This window comes from Ovis canadensis, chromosome 12 (genome assembly GCF_042477335.2).
Source record: "Ovis canadensis isolate MfBH-ARS-UI-01 breed Bighorn chromosome 12, ARS-UI_OviCan_v2, whole genome shotgun sequence".
Classification (NCBI taxonomy): Eukaryota; Metazoa; Chordata; class Mammalia; order Artiodactyla; family Bovidae; genus Ovis; species Ovis canadensis.
In genome coordinates, this window is record NC_091256.1 from 74257103 (window position 1) to 74272024 (window position 14922).

General features: G+C 46.3%; 1 protein-coding gene across 6 annotated transcripts in view; it reads right to left on the minus strand.

Annotated features, from left to right (window-relative positions):
* LOC138416656 (PAK4-inhibitor INKA2-like) overlaps positions 1 to 14922 on the minus strand; it is a 103384-nt gene that overhangs the window by 33966 nt on the left and 54496 nt on the right. For 3 of the 6 annotated variants that reach the window (XM_069546218.1, XM_069546217.1, XM_069546215.1), the window contains exon 1: positions 8537 to 9745. The exons of 2 other annotated variants lie outside the window; for them this stretch is intronic. In XM_069546218.1, coding sequence (XP_069402319.1) covers positions 8616 to 9698 — 1083 coding nt within the window. In that variant the 5' untranslated portion in view covers positions 9699 to 9745 and the 3' untranslated portion in view covers positions 8537 to 8615. Of the gene's footprint in view, positions 1 to 1503; positions 4411 to 8536; positions 9746 to 14922 lie in introns of those variants that run through there. One more of the 6 variants, XM_069546216.1, reaches the window with a different exon arrangement.

Below are 14922 nucleotides of genomic sequence, written 5' to 3' on the forward strand. Positions count from 1 at the left end.
AAACATAAGCCATCACTTATGATTTCCACGACACTGAGAGTTCGCCACAGGAGACAGTCTGACACAGTGGTCAGGACATGTACCACAGAACCAGACAGACCTTGAAAAGCCAAATTCTGACCATGGCAAACTGGATGACCAGTTTGAGCATCTGTAAAGCAGTGATGATCCTAGTTCCTCCCTCACAGGATTGTTGTAAGAAATAAATTAGCCCATACGTGTTGCACTGAAACACAGAACCCAGCACTCAGTGAGACTCCTATGGTCCTGTCATCTGGTCAGCACTCTCCATATGGCTTTGCCCCCAGTAAAGCTATTCTGGGTAGTTAGTAATAGACTCGGCACCAGAAAAAGGGTAGCAAACTGTGGCCTGTGGACCACATCCTACCTGACACCTACCTACTTTTGCTTGGCCTGAGAGCTAAGAATGTTTTTCCTTTTATTTTCGTTTTTAAATTTTGACTGTGCTGAGTCTTCCTTGCAACTCAAGGGCTTCTGGTTTCCATGCTTCTTGTTTCCAATGGCTCCTCTTGTTACAGAGCACAGTCTCTAGAGCTCATGGGTTTCAATACTTAGCCAACTTAGTTGCCCCATGGCATGTAGGATCTTAGTTCCCCAATCAGGGATTGAACCCTCGTCTCCTGCATTGGATGGTGAATTCTTAACTACTGTATAGTTTTTTGTTTTTTAATGATTGGGAAAAAATCAAGAAGAAGAATATTTTACAACAGGTGAAAAGTATATGAGACTCACATTACTGTGCCCATGAGTAAAGCTTTTTCTGGAACACAAAACCCCTTATGGAACACAACCACAGTCATTTGCTCTGTATCTTCTATAGCTGCTTTTGCAAAGGACCCACAGAAACTATAATACTTTCTGACCCTTTGCAAAAAAACACCCGGTCAACCCTGAATTAGAGCATCAGTAGCCCAATTCCAGCTGTGCTTCCCACCTATTACCAGAGATAATACTTTGCCCTTTGTCATCACAAAAATGCCCACCAGCAGAGTCCACACACACCATTGGCTCATTCACCATGTTGTTGTTGACACCAGCTGGCCCACACATTGAAAAGTGTAAGACAGGACTTGGCAATAAAGCATTACTGTTATTTTCTGAGCAAGCACTTGGGGGTGGTACAGTCCCAGTCACCCCTACTGAAAAGATTCAATGTGTTCTTTGTTCTCCCAGCCCTTGATCTTTCACTCTTATTACTATTTCTCAGGCCTGCTGTATCCGTGAGCACTAGCTCAGCTGGGAAAATATGAGTTGGGCTTTGTCTATACCTTTAATCAGTTTACTGGAAAGAAGTCAGAAACCAAAAGTAAAAGAGAAAAAGCCTTAAAACATATACATTATTGAGTGCTTGCTATATGCCAGGCACTTTGGGGATTAGAGTGTGAATAAAGAAAGATCCCTGAGAGAGGAAGAGAGAAACAGTAAGGCAAATAGTTCTAAAACAGTGCAAAAGCTGCTATAATTGAGGCATGTACAAAGAACTGAGGGAGCAAAGAAAATGACTTCGTTTACTGGGATATTGACAAGGAGCATGAGGAACAGTCACAGGGAGGTGACAGCTTAGAAGAGTGGAGAAGAGTTTGTTAGATGTGAATAGAGGGTGAAGTCGTGAAAGTACAGGAGAACAGTAAGGGCAAAAGTAGAGATAGGGTACCCAGGGCATGTTCAAGTAGATGGGTGACAAAGGGGAAATAAGCTAGCACTAGTGTGTGGGTGAGCCTGTGTACCCTAGTCAGTGGGTAACACTTTTACTCTACATGGATAGCCTTCAGAGACTTCATAGACTTAAAAGAGGGGCACGAGATCACAGATATGTGCGTTAAATGTGATTATTGATAGCAACAGAGAGGGATGCGCTGGCATAGAGTAAATCTTGGGTTAAAAGCAAGTCCTGGGTGATAGAGAAGTGTATCAGGAAGAGAAATCTTGGATTTAGAGGTAACAGGACTTCATGACATGTTGAGTTCTTAGGTGAAGGAGAGAACAGAGTTAAAGAATGAATCCAGGGATTCAGGAGTGGTACTTAGATAGATATTAGTGCCACTAACTGAAGCAGAAGATGCTAGAGAAGTAGCAGTTCTACTTGGGCTGAAGGTGATCCATCAGTTCAGTCGCTCAGTCGTGTCCAACTCTTTGCGACCCCAAGAATCGCAGCACGCCAGGCCTCCCTATCCATCACCAACTCCCAGAATTTACTCAAACTCATGTCCGTTGAGTCGGTGATGCCATCCAGCCATCTCATCCTCTGTCGTCCCCTTCTTCTCCTGCCCCCAATCCCTCCCAGAATCAGAGTCTTTTCCAATGAGTCAACTCTTCACATGAGGTGGCCAAAGTATTGGAGTTTCAGCTTTAGCATCAGTCCTTCCAATGAACACCCATGACTGGTCTCCGTTAGGATGGACTGGTTGGATCTCCTTGCAGTCCAAGGGACTCTCAAGAGTCTTCTCCAACACCACAGTTCAAAAGCATCAATTCTTTGGTGCTCAGCTTTCTTCACAGTCCAACTGTCACATCCATACATGACTACTGGAAAAACCATAGCCTTGACTAGATGGACCTTTGTTGGCAAAGTGATGTCTCTGCTTTTTAATATGCTATATAGGTTGGTCATAGCTTTCCTTCCAAGGAGTAAGCATCTTTTAATTTCATGGCTGCAATTACCATCTGCAGTGATTTTGGAGCCACCCAAAATAAAGTCTGACACTGTTTCCACTGTTTCCCCAACCATTTGCCATGAAGTGATGGGACCGGATGCCACGATCTTTGTTTTCTGCATATTGAGCTTTAAGCCAACTTTTTTGCTCTCCTCTTTCACTTTCATCAAGAGGCTTTTGAGTTCCTCTTCACTTTCTGCCATAAGGGTGGTATCATCTGCATATCTGAGGTTATTGATATTTCTCCCAGCAACCTTGATTCCAGCTTGTGTTTCTTCCAGTCCAGTGATTCTCATGATGTACTCTGCATAGAAGTTAAATAAGCAGGGTGACAATATACAGCCTTGATGTACTCCTTTTCCTATTTGGTACCAGTCTGTTGTGTCAATCCTTGGACATGATTAACTTGTAGAAGACAGCACAGTTTTAGGTCATCCAGGTGAAGAAATCCAGTAGGCAATCACTGACACTATAAGCTGAGAGCCTGGAAGATGTAGGGGCTTAGAAATAGGTGTTTAAGAATCATCAGTCAATGGGACTTCCCTGGCGGTCCAGTGGTTAAGACTCCACACTTCCAATGCAGGGGTTGTGGATTCGATCCCTGATTTAGGGAACCAGATCCCACATGCTTTTCAATGTTCCCAAAGGAAAAAAAAATCATGAGTCTATGATGCATGAGATTAGAGGACATTATTCAGCAAATATGAAAGGGAAAGAAAAAATTACAGTTAGAACCCTGGAGAGTACTAGTGTTTCAGTTCAGTGCAGTTCAGTTCAGTTGCTCAGTCGTGTCCGACTCTGAGACCCCATAGACTGCAGCATGCCAGGCCTCCCTGTCCATCTACAACTCCTGGAGCCTACTCAAACCCATGTCCACGGAGTCAGTGATGCCATCCAACCATCTCATCCTCTGTCATCCCTTTCTCCTCCCACCTTCAATCTTTCCCAGCATCAAGGTCTTTTCAAACGAGTCAGTTCTTCACATCAGGTGGCCAAAGTATTGGAGTTTCAGCTTCAGCATCAGTCCTTCAGTGAATATTCAGGACTGATTTCCTGAATCCATTAGGATGGATTGGTTGGATCTCCTTGGAGTCCAAGGGACTGTCAAGAATCTTCTCCAACACCACACTTCAAAAGCATCAACTCTTCGGCGCTGTGACTGCTGGAAAAACCATAGCCTTGGCTAGATGGGGAGAAGGAAATGGCAACCCACTCCAGTATTCTTGCCTGGAAAATCTCATGGACAGAGGAACCTGGTTAGGCTACAGTCCATGGGGTCGCAAAGAGTCAGACATGACTGAGCAACTTCACTCACTCACTCAGGCTAGATGGACCTTTGTTGGCAAAGTAATGTTTCTGCGTCTTAATATGCTGTCTAGGTTGGTCATAACTTTTCTTCCAAGGAGCAAGCATCTTTTAATTTCATGGCTGCAGTCACCGTCTGCAGTGATTTTGGAGCCCAAGAAAATAAAGTCTGTCACTGTTTCCATTCTTTCCCCATCTGTTCACCATGAAGTGATGGGACCAGATGCCATGACCTTAGTTTTCTGAATGTTGAGTTTTAAGCCAACTTTTCCACTCTGTTCTTTCACTTTGATCCAGAGGCTCTTTAGTTCTTGTTCACTTTCTGCCATAAGGGTGGTGTCATCTGCATATCTGAGGTTATTGATATTTCTTCTGGCAATCTTGATTCCAGCTTGTGCTTCATCCAGCCCAGTGTGTCTCATGATGTATTCTGCATATAAGTTAAATAAAAAGGGTGACAATATACAGCCTTGGCATACTCCTTTCCCTATTTGGAACCAGTCTGTTGTTCCATGTCCAGTTCTAACTGTTGCTTCCTGACCTGCATACAGATTTCTCAAGAGTCAGGTCAGGTAGTCTGGTATTCCCATCTCTTTAAGAATTTTTCAGGGGGGCAGTCCTAAGATGGTGGAGTAATAGGATGGGGAGACCACTTTCTCCCCCACAAATTCATCAAAAGAACATTTAAACGCTGAGTAAATTCCACAAAACAACTTCTGAATGCCGGCAGAGGACATCAAGCACCCAGAAAAGCAGCCCATTGTCTTCGAAAGGAGGTAGGAAAGAATATAAAAGACAAAAAAAAGAGACAAAAGAGGTAGGGACAGAGCTCTGTCCTGGGAAGGGAGTCTTAAAAAGAGAGAGGTTTCCAAACACCAGGAAACGCTCTCACTGCCGAGTCTGTGGCGAGCCTTGGAAGCACAGAGGGCAACATAACAGGGAGGAAAAACAAATAAATAATTAAACCCCACAGATTACGAGCCCAACAGTAACTACCCCAGCAGAGAAGCAGCATGGATGCCTGCACCCACCACTAGCAAGCGGGGGCTGGGCAGGGAGGCAGGGGCTGCATTGCTTAGAGTAAGGATCTGGCCTGAATGCCCTGAGGGCAGTCTGAGCAAACTAACTGGGGCTAGCAAACCAGACTGTGGGATAGCTACCACGCAAAAAGCCCTAAGACACCGCCAGACCCGCGGACAGAACAAAGGACTGAACAGAACTAGCCAGCTGCAGATCATTCCCCTCCGGTGACAGGCAGCCAGAGCCGGAAGGGGGCAATCGCAGCCCCAGAGATACAGTTCAGTCGCTCAGTCGTCTCCAACTCTTTGCGACCTCATGAATCGCAGCACGCCAGGCCTCCCTGTCCATCACCAACTCCCGCAGCTCACTCAGACTCACGTCCATCGAGTCCGTGATGCCATCCAGCCATCTCATCCTGGGTTGTCCCCTTCTCCTCCTGCCCCCAATCCCTCCCACCATCAGAGTCTTTTCCAATGAGTCAACTCTTTGCATGAGGTGGCCAAAGTACTGGAGTTTCAGCTTTAGCATCATTCCTCCCAAAGAAATCACAGGACTGATCTCCTTCAGAATGGACTGGTTGGATCTCCTTGCAGTCCAAGGGACTCTCAAGAGTCTTCTCCAACACCACAGTTCAAACGCATCAATTCTTCGGCGCTCACAGCCTTCTTCACAGTCCAACTCTCACATCCATATATGACTACTGGAAAAACCATAGCCTTGACTAGACGGACCTTAGTTGGCAAAGTAATGTCTCTGCTTTTGAATATACTATCTAGGATGGTCATAACTTTTCTTCCAAGGAGTAAGCGTCTTTTAATTTCATGGCTGCAGTCACCATCTGCAGTGATACTGGAACCCCAAAAAATAAAGTCTGACACTGTTTCTACTGTTTCCCCATCTATTTCCCGTGAAGTGATGGGACCAGATGCCATGATCTTCATTTTCTGAATGTTGAGCTTTAAGCCAACTTTTTCACTCTCCTCTTTCACTTTCATCAAGAGGCTTTGAGTTCCTCTTCACTTTCTGCCAGAAGGGTGGTGTCATCTGCATATCTGAGGTTATTGATATTTCTCCTGGCAACCTTGATTCCAGCTTGTGTTTCTTCCAGTCCCGCGTTTCTCATGATGTACTCTGCATAGAAGTTAAATAAGCAGGGTGACGATATACAGCCTTGACGTACTCCTTTTCCTATTTGGAACCAGTCTGTTGTTCCATGTCCAGTTCTAACTGTTGCTTCCTGACCTGCATACAGATTTCTCAAGAGGCAGGTCAGGTGGTCTGGTATTCCCATCTCTTTCAGAATTTTCCACAGTTTATTGTGATCCACACAGTCAAAGGCTATGGCATAGTCAATAAAGCAGAAATAGATGTTTTTATGGAACTCTCTTGCTTTTTCCATGATCCAGCGGATGTTGGCAATTTGATCTCTGGTTCCTCTGCCTTTTCTAAAACCAGCTTGAACATCAGGGAGTTCACGGTTCATGTATTGCTGAAGCCTGGCTTGGAGAATTTTGAGCATTACTTTACTAGCATCTGAGATGAGTGCAATTGTGCGGTAGTTTGAGCATTCTTGGGCATTGCCTTTCTTTGGGATTGGAATGAAAACTGACCTTTTCCAGTCCTGTGGCCACTGCTGAGTTTTCCAGATTTGCTGGCATATTGAGTGCAGCACTTTCACAGCATCATCTTTCTGGATTTGAAAGAGCTCAACTGGAATTCCATCACCTCCACTAGCTTTGTTTGTAGTGATGCTTTCTAAGGCCCACTTGACTTCACATTCCAAGATGTCTGGCTCTAGATTAGTGATCACATCATCATGACTATCTGGGTCGTGAAGATATTTTTTGGACAGTTCTTCTGTGTATTCTTGCCACCTCTTCTTAATATCTTCTGCTTCTGTTAGGTCCAGATGATTTCTGTCCTTTATCGAGCCCATCTTTGCATGAAATATTCCCTTGGTATCTCTAACTTTCTTGAAGAGATCTCTAGTCTTTCCCATTCTGTTCTTTTCCTCTATTTCTTTGCATTGATCGCTGAGGAAGGCTTTCTTATCTCTTCTTGGTATTCTTTGGAACTCTGCATTCAGATGCTGTATCTTTCCTTTTCTCCTTGGCTTTTCACCTCTCTTCTTTTCACAGCTATTTGTAAGGCCTCCCAGACAGCCATTTTGCTTTTTTGCATTTCTTTTCCACGGGGATGGTCTTGATCCCTGTCTCCTGTACAATGTCACGAACCTCATTCCATAGTTCATCAGGCACTCTATCTATCAGATCTAGGCCCTTAAATCTATTTCTCACTTCCACTGCATAATCATAAGGGATTTGATTTAGGTCATACCTGAATGGTCTAGTGGTTTTCCCTACTTTCTTCAATTTGAGTCTGAATTTGGCAATAAGGAGTTCATGATCTGAGCCACAGTCAGCTCCCAGTCTTGTTTTTTTTGACTATATGAAGCTTCTCCATCTTTGGCTGCAAAGAATATAATCAATCTGATTTCGGTGTTGACCATCTGGTGATGTCCATGTGTAGAGTCTTCTCTTGTGTTGTTGGAAGAGGGTGTTTGCTATGACCAATGCATTTTCTTGGCAAAACTCTATTAGTCTTTGCCCTGCTTCATTCCATATTCCAAGGCCAAATGTGCCTGTTACTCCAGGTGTTTCTTGACTTCCTACTTTTGCATTCCAGTTCCCTATAATGAGAAGGACATCTTTTTTGGGTGTTAGTTCTAAAAGGTCTTGTAGGTCTTCATAGAACCATTCAAGTTCAGCTTCTTTAGCATTACTGGTTGGGGCATAGACTTGGATAACTGTGATATTGAATGGTTTGCCTTGGAGATGAACAGAGATCATTCTGTCATTTTTGAGATTGCATTAAGTACTGCATTTTGGACTCTTTTGTTGACCATGACGGCTACTCCATTTCTTCTAAGGGATTCCTGATATAACGGTCATCTGAGTTAAAATTCACCCATTCCAGTCCATTTTAGTTCGCTGATTCCTAGAATGTCGACGTTCACCCTTGCCATTTCTTGTTTGACCACTTCCAATTTGCCTTGATTCATGGACCTGACATTCCAGGTTCCTATGCAATATTGCTCTTTACAGCATCAGATCTTGCATCTATCACCAGTCACATCCATAACTGGGTATTATTTTTGCTTTGGCTCCATCCCTTAATTTTTTCTGGAGTTATTTCTCCACTGATCTCCAGTAGCATATTGGGCACCTAATGACCTGGGGAGTTCCTCTTTTGGTATCCTATCATTTTGCCTTTTCCTACTGTTCATGGGGTTCTCAAGGCAAAATACTGAAGTGGCTTGCCATTCCTTTCTCCAGTGGACCATGCTCTGTCAGACCTCTCCACCATGACCTGCCTGTCTTGGGTTGCCCCGTAGGCATCGCTTGGTTTCATTGAGTTAGACAAGGCTGTGGTCCTAGTGTGATTAGATTGACTAGTTTTCTGTGGGTATGGTTTCAGTGTGTCTGCCCTCTGATGCCCTCTTGCAACACCTACCATCTTTCTTGGGTTTCTCTTACCTTGAGTGTGGAGTATCTCTTCACGGCTCCTCCAGCAAAGCACAGCCGCTGCTCCTTTCCTTGGACGAGGGGTATCTCCCTATCGCCACCATTCCTGACCCTCAACGTGGGATAGCTCCTCTAGGCCCTCCTGTGCTGCACAGCCACCACTCCTCGGGTTGCTCCTCTGGCTGCCGGCCCTGGCCTCGGGCCTGGGTGGCTCCTCCCAGCTGCCGCCCCTGGCCTCAGGCTCAGGGTGGCTCTCAAGGTCACCATCCCTGGCCTCGGGCGCGAGGTGGCTTTTCCTGGCTGCCCCTGACCCCGGACATGGGGTAGCTTCTCCCAACCGCCGCCACTGACCTCTTACGGGGTAGCTCCTCCCGGCCTCCGCCCTGATCTTGGACACCAGGTGTCTCCTCCCGGCCCCCGCCCCTGGACGCGGGGTAGCTCCTCCCAGCCGCCGCCCTGATCTCCGACACGGGTGTTTCTTCCCAGCCGCACCTGACCTCGGACTCGGGGTAGCTCCTCTCGGCCACCGCCCCTGACCTCGGACTCGGGGTGCCTCCTCCCGGCCCCCGCCCCTGACCTCGGACGCGGGGTAGCTCCTCTCGGCTGCAGCCCCTGACTTCGCACTCTGGGTGTCTCCTCTCGGCCCCCGCCCCTGACCTCGGACTCGCGGTGCCTCCTCCCGGCCCCCGCCCCTGATCTCGGACACAGGGTGTTTATTCCCAGCCACCCCTGACCTTGGACTAGGGGTAGCTCCTCTCGGCTGCCGCCCCTGACCTCGGACTAGGGGTGTCTCCTGCCAGCCCCCGCCCCTGACCTCAGACTCCGGGTAGCTCCTCCCGGCTGCCGCCCTGATCTCGGACACCGGGTGTCTCCTCCCGGCCGCCACTGACCTCGGACTCGGGTAGCTCCTCTCGGCCGCCGTCCCTGACCTCAGACTCGGGGTGTCTCCTCCTGGCCCCTGCCCCTGACCTCGGACGCGGGGTAGCTCCTCCCAGCTGCCGCCCTGATCTCGGACACTGGGTGTCTCCTCCCGGCTGCCACTGACCTCGGAGGCAGGGTAGCTCCTCCCAGCCGCCGTCACTGACCTCGGACGCGGGGTAGCTCCTCCCAGCCGCTGCCACTGACCTCGGACGCAGGGTAGCTCCTCTCGGCTGTTCCTGCACCGTAGCAGCATGGCACTCTAGGCCGCTGCCCGTGACCTCGGACTTGGGGTAGCTCCTCTTGGCCACGCTTAGTGAGCCGGCTGGCTGGCTGGCAGCCGCCTTGCACTTAGTGAGCCGGCTCAACACCTCATCACCTGAGCTGCTCCGACCTGGGAAGGGCACAAAACGCATGCCCAACCAAGTCTGCACCTCTGAGGACTACCCGAGTGCCTGAACCTGAGTGGCTTAGGTCTGGGAGGTGCATGCAGCCCAGGGCCAGCCTCGGACGGTTCCCAGTGGAACAACGTAGAGCCTGAGCAGTGTGGGCAGGGAGGGCACACACGGGGTGAATGGGGGCAGGGCCAGTGTGGCTGAGACACTGCAAGCACACGCCAGTGTATTTGTTTGCAGTGTCCCTCCCTCCCCACAGCACGACTGAGCAAGTGAGCCTAAAAAAAGTGTCCACCACCGCCCCGTTTGTGTCAGGTGGAAATCAGACACTGAAGAGACCAGGAAACAGAAGAAGCTAAAACGGAGGGAACTGCCTTGGAAGTGACAGGTGCAATAGATTAAAACCCTGCCGTTAGTACCAACCACACAGGAAGGGGCCTATTGATCTTGAGAAATATAAGCCAGACCAAGGAACTATCCAAAAATGAACTGACCCCACAATACCCACAACAATACCAGAGAAAGTCCTAGATATATTTATACTATTTTTACGATCATTTTTAAATTAATTTTTTAAAAATTTTAAGTCCTCTATTACTCCTCTAATTTTCACTTTTATAACCTACTATTACTTTGCAAAAAAAAAGACCCTATTTTTTAAAGCAAACTTCATATATATATGTTATATAATTATTGTGACTTTTTTTTTATTCTTTCTTTTTTCTCTTCTTTTCTTTAATATTGTATTTTTGAAATTCCAGACTTGACTCTACATTTTAATCTTTGTTTTTTGGTATTTGTTATCAATTTTGCACCTTTAAGAACCCAGTCTTCAGTACCCATTTTTCCTTGGGAGTGAGATTACTAGCTTTACTGCTCTCTCCCCCTTTGGACTCTCCTTTTTCTCCACCAGGTCACCTCTGTCTCCTCCCTACCCCCTCTCTTCTCTACCCAACTCTATGAATCTCTGAGTCTTCCAGACGGTGGAGAACACTTAGTACAGTTCAGGTCAGTTCAGTCGCTCAGTCTTGTCCGACTCTTTGCAACCCCATGAATCGCTGCACGCCAGGACTCCCTGTCCATCACCATTTCCCGGAGTTCACTCAGACTCATGTCCATTGAGTCCATGATGCCATCCAGCCATCTCATCCTCTGTCGTCCCCTTCTCCTCCTGCCCCCAGCCATTCCCAGCATCAGAGTCTTTTCCAATGAGTCAACTCTTCACATGAGGTGGCCAAAGTACTGGAGCCTCAGCTTTAGCATCATTCCTTCCAAAGAAATCCGAGTGCTTATCTCCTTCAGAATGGACTGGTTGGATCTCCTTGCAGTCCAAGGGACTCTCAAGAGTCTTCTCAAACACCACACTTCAAAAGCATCAATTCTTCAGCGCTCAGCCTTCTTCACAGTCCAACTCTCATATCCATACATGACCAATGGAAAAACCATAGCCTTGACTAGACGGACCTTAGTCGGCAAAGTAATGTCTCTGCTTTTGAATATATATCTAGGTTGGTCGTAACTTCTCTTCCAAGGAGCAAGCATCTTTCAATTTCATGGCTGCAATCACCATCTGCAGTGATTTTGGAGACACCCAAAATAAAGTGTGACACTGTTTCCACTGTTTCCCCATCTATTTCCCATGAAGTGATGGGACCAGATGCCATGATCTTCATTTTCTGAATGTTGAGCTTTAAGCCAACTTTTTCACTCTCCTCTTTCACTTCCATCAAGAGGCTTTTTAGCTCCTCTTCACTTTCTGCCATAAGGGTGGTGTCATCTGCATATATGAGGTGATTGATATTTCTCCTGGGAATCTTGATTCCAGCTTGTGTTTCTTCCAGTCCACCGTTTCTCATGATGTACTCTGCATATAAGCTAAATAAGCAGGGTGATGATATACAGCCTTGACGTACTCCTTTTCTAATTTGAACCAATCTGTTGTTCCATGTCCAGTTCTAACTGTTGCTTCCTGACCTGCATACAGATTTCTCAAGAGGCAGGTCAGGTGGTCTGGTATTCCCATCTCTTTCAGAATTTTCCACAGTTTATTGTGATCCACACAGTCAAAGGCTTTGGCATAGTCAATAAAGCAGAAATAGATGTTTTTCTGGAACTCTCTTGCTTTTTCCATGATCCAGCGGATGTTGGCAATTTGATCTCTGGTTCCTCTGCCTTTTCTAAAACCAGCTTGAACATCAGGGAGTTCACGGTTCATGTATTGCTGAAGCCTGGCTTGGAGAATTTTGAGCATTACTTTACTAGCAGGTGAGATAAGTGCAATTGTGCGGTAGTTTGAGCATTCTTGGGCATTGCCTTTCTTTGGAATTGGAATGAAAACTGACCTTTCCAGTCCTGTGGCCACTGCTGAGTTTTCCAGATTTGCTGGCATGTTGAGTGCAGCACTTTCACAGCATCATCTTTCAGGATTTGAAAGAGCTCAACTGGAATTCCATCACCTCCACTAGCTTTGTTTGTAGTGATGCTTTCTAAGACCCACTTGACTTCACTTTCCAAGATGTCTGGCTCTAGATTAGTGATCACATCATCATGACTATCTGGGTCGTGAAGATCTTTTTTGTACAATTCTTATGTGTATTCTTGCCACCTCTTAATATCTTCTGCTTCTGTTAGGTCCAGACCATTTCTGTCCTTTATCGAGCCCATCTTTGCATGAAATATTCCCTTGGTATCTCTAATTTTCTTGAAGAGATCTCTGGTCTTTCCCATTCTGTTGTTTTCCTCTATTTCTTTGCATTGATTGCTGAGGAAGGTTTTCTTATCTCTTCTTAGTATTCTTTGGAACTCTGCATTCAGATGCTTATATCTTTCCTTTTCTCCTTGGCTTTTCACCTCTCTTCTTTTCACAGCTATTTGTAAGGCCTACTCAAACAGCCATTTTGCTTTCTTGCATTTCTTTTCCACGGGGATGGTCTTGATCCCTGTCTCCTGTACAATGTCACGAACCTCATTCCATAGTTCATCAGGCACTCTATCTATCAGATCTAGGCCCTTAAATCTATTTCTCACTTCCACTGCATAATCATAAGGGATTTGATTTAGGTCATACCTGAATGGTCTAGTGGTTTTCCCTACTTTCTTCAATTTGAGTCTGAATTTGGTAATAAGGAGTTCATGATCTGAGCCACAGTCAGCTCCCGGTCTTGTTTTTTTTGACTATATGAAGCTTCTCCATCTTTGGCTGCAAAGAATATAATCAATCTGATTTCGGTGTTGACCATCTGGTGATGTCCATGTGTAGAGTCTTCTCTTGTGTTGTTGGAAGAGGGTGTTTGCTATGACCAATGCATTTTCTTGGCAAAACTCTATTAGTCTTTGCCCTGCTTCATTCCATATTCCAAGGCCAAATGTGCCTGTTACTCCAGGTGTTTCTTGACTTCCTACTTTTGCATTCCAGTCCCCTATAATGAGAAGGACATCTTTTTTGGGTGTTAGTTCTACAAGGTCTTGTAGGTCTTCATAAAACTGTTCAACTTCAGCTTCTTTAGCATTACTGGTTGGGGCATAGACTTGGATAACTATGATATTGAATGGTTTGCCTTGGAGACGAACAGAGATCATTCTGTCATTTTTGAGATTGCATCCAAGTACCTCATTTTGGACTCTTTTGTTGACCTATATGGCTACTCCATTTCTTCTAAGGGATTCCTGCCCACAGTAGTAGATATAACGGTCATCTGAGTTAAATTCACCCATTCCAGTCCATTTTAGTTCACTGATTCCTAGATGTCGACGTTCACCCTTGCCATTTCTTGTTTGACCACTTCCAATTTGCCTTGATTCATGGACCTGATATTCCAGGTTCCTATGCAGTATTGCTCTTTACAGCATCAGATCTTGCATCTATCACCAGTCACATCCACAACTGGGTATTGTTTTTGCTTTGGCTCCATCCCTTCATTCTTTCTGGAATTATTTCTCCACTGATCTCTAGTAGCATAATGGGCACCTAATGACCTGGGGAGTTTCTCTTTTGTTATCCTAACACTTTGCCTTTTCATACTGTTCATGGGGTTCTCAAGACAAGAATACTAAAGTGGCTTGCCATTCCCTTCTCCAGTGGACCATGCTCTGTCAGACCTCTCCACCGTGACCTGCCCATCTTGGGTTTCCCATGGGCATGGCTTGGTTTCATTGAGTTAGACAAGGCTGTGGTCCTAGTGTGATTAGTTTGACTAGTTTTCTGTGATTATGGTTTCAGTGTGTCTGCCCTCTGATGCCATCTTGCAACACCTACCATCTTACTTGGGTTTCTCTTACCTTGGGCATGGTGTATCTCTTCATGGCTGCTCCACCAAAGCACAGTCGCTGCTCCTTACCTTGGACGAGGGGTACCCCTTTACTGCTGCCGTTCCTGACCTTCAACATGGGATAGCTCCTCTAGGCCCTCCTGTGCCTGCGCAGCCACCACTCCTCAGGCTGCTCCTCCCGGGGGAACTGATTACTGGCTCAATCTGTCTCTCTCCTTTTGATTCCCCCCTTTTATCCTCGTGGCCACCTCTGTCTCCTTCCTCCCTCTTCTCTTCTCTGTATAACTCCATGAACATCTCTGAGCGGTCCAGTTGTGGAGTGCACATATGAAGTGATTACTGGCTAGCTTGCTCTCTCCTCTGTTGATTCCACCTCATCTCATTCAGGTCACCTCTAACTCCCTTCTCCCTCTTCTCTTCTCCATGTAACTCTGTGAACCTCTCTGGGTGTCCCTCACTGTGGAAAAACTTTTCATCTTTAACCTAGATGTTTTATTAACAGTGCTGTATAGAAGGAGAAGTCTTGAGACTACTGTAAAAATAAGACTGAAAACCAGAAGCAGAAGGCTTAAGTCGAAATCCTGAGACGCCAGAGAACTCCTGACTCCAGGGAACATTAATTGACAGTGCAGTTCAGTTCAGTCTCTCAGTCCTGTCTGACTTTTTGCGACCCCATGAATTGCAGCACGCCCAGCCTCCCTGTCCACCACCAACTCCTGAAATTCACTCAGACTCATGTCCATTGAGTCAGTGATGCCATCCAGCCATCTCATCCTCTGTCGTCCCCTTCTCCTCCTGCCCCCAACCATTCCCAGCA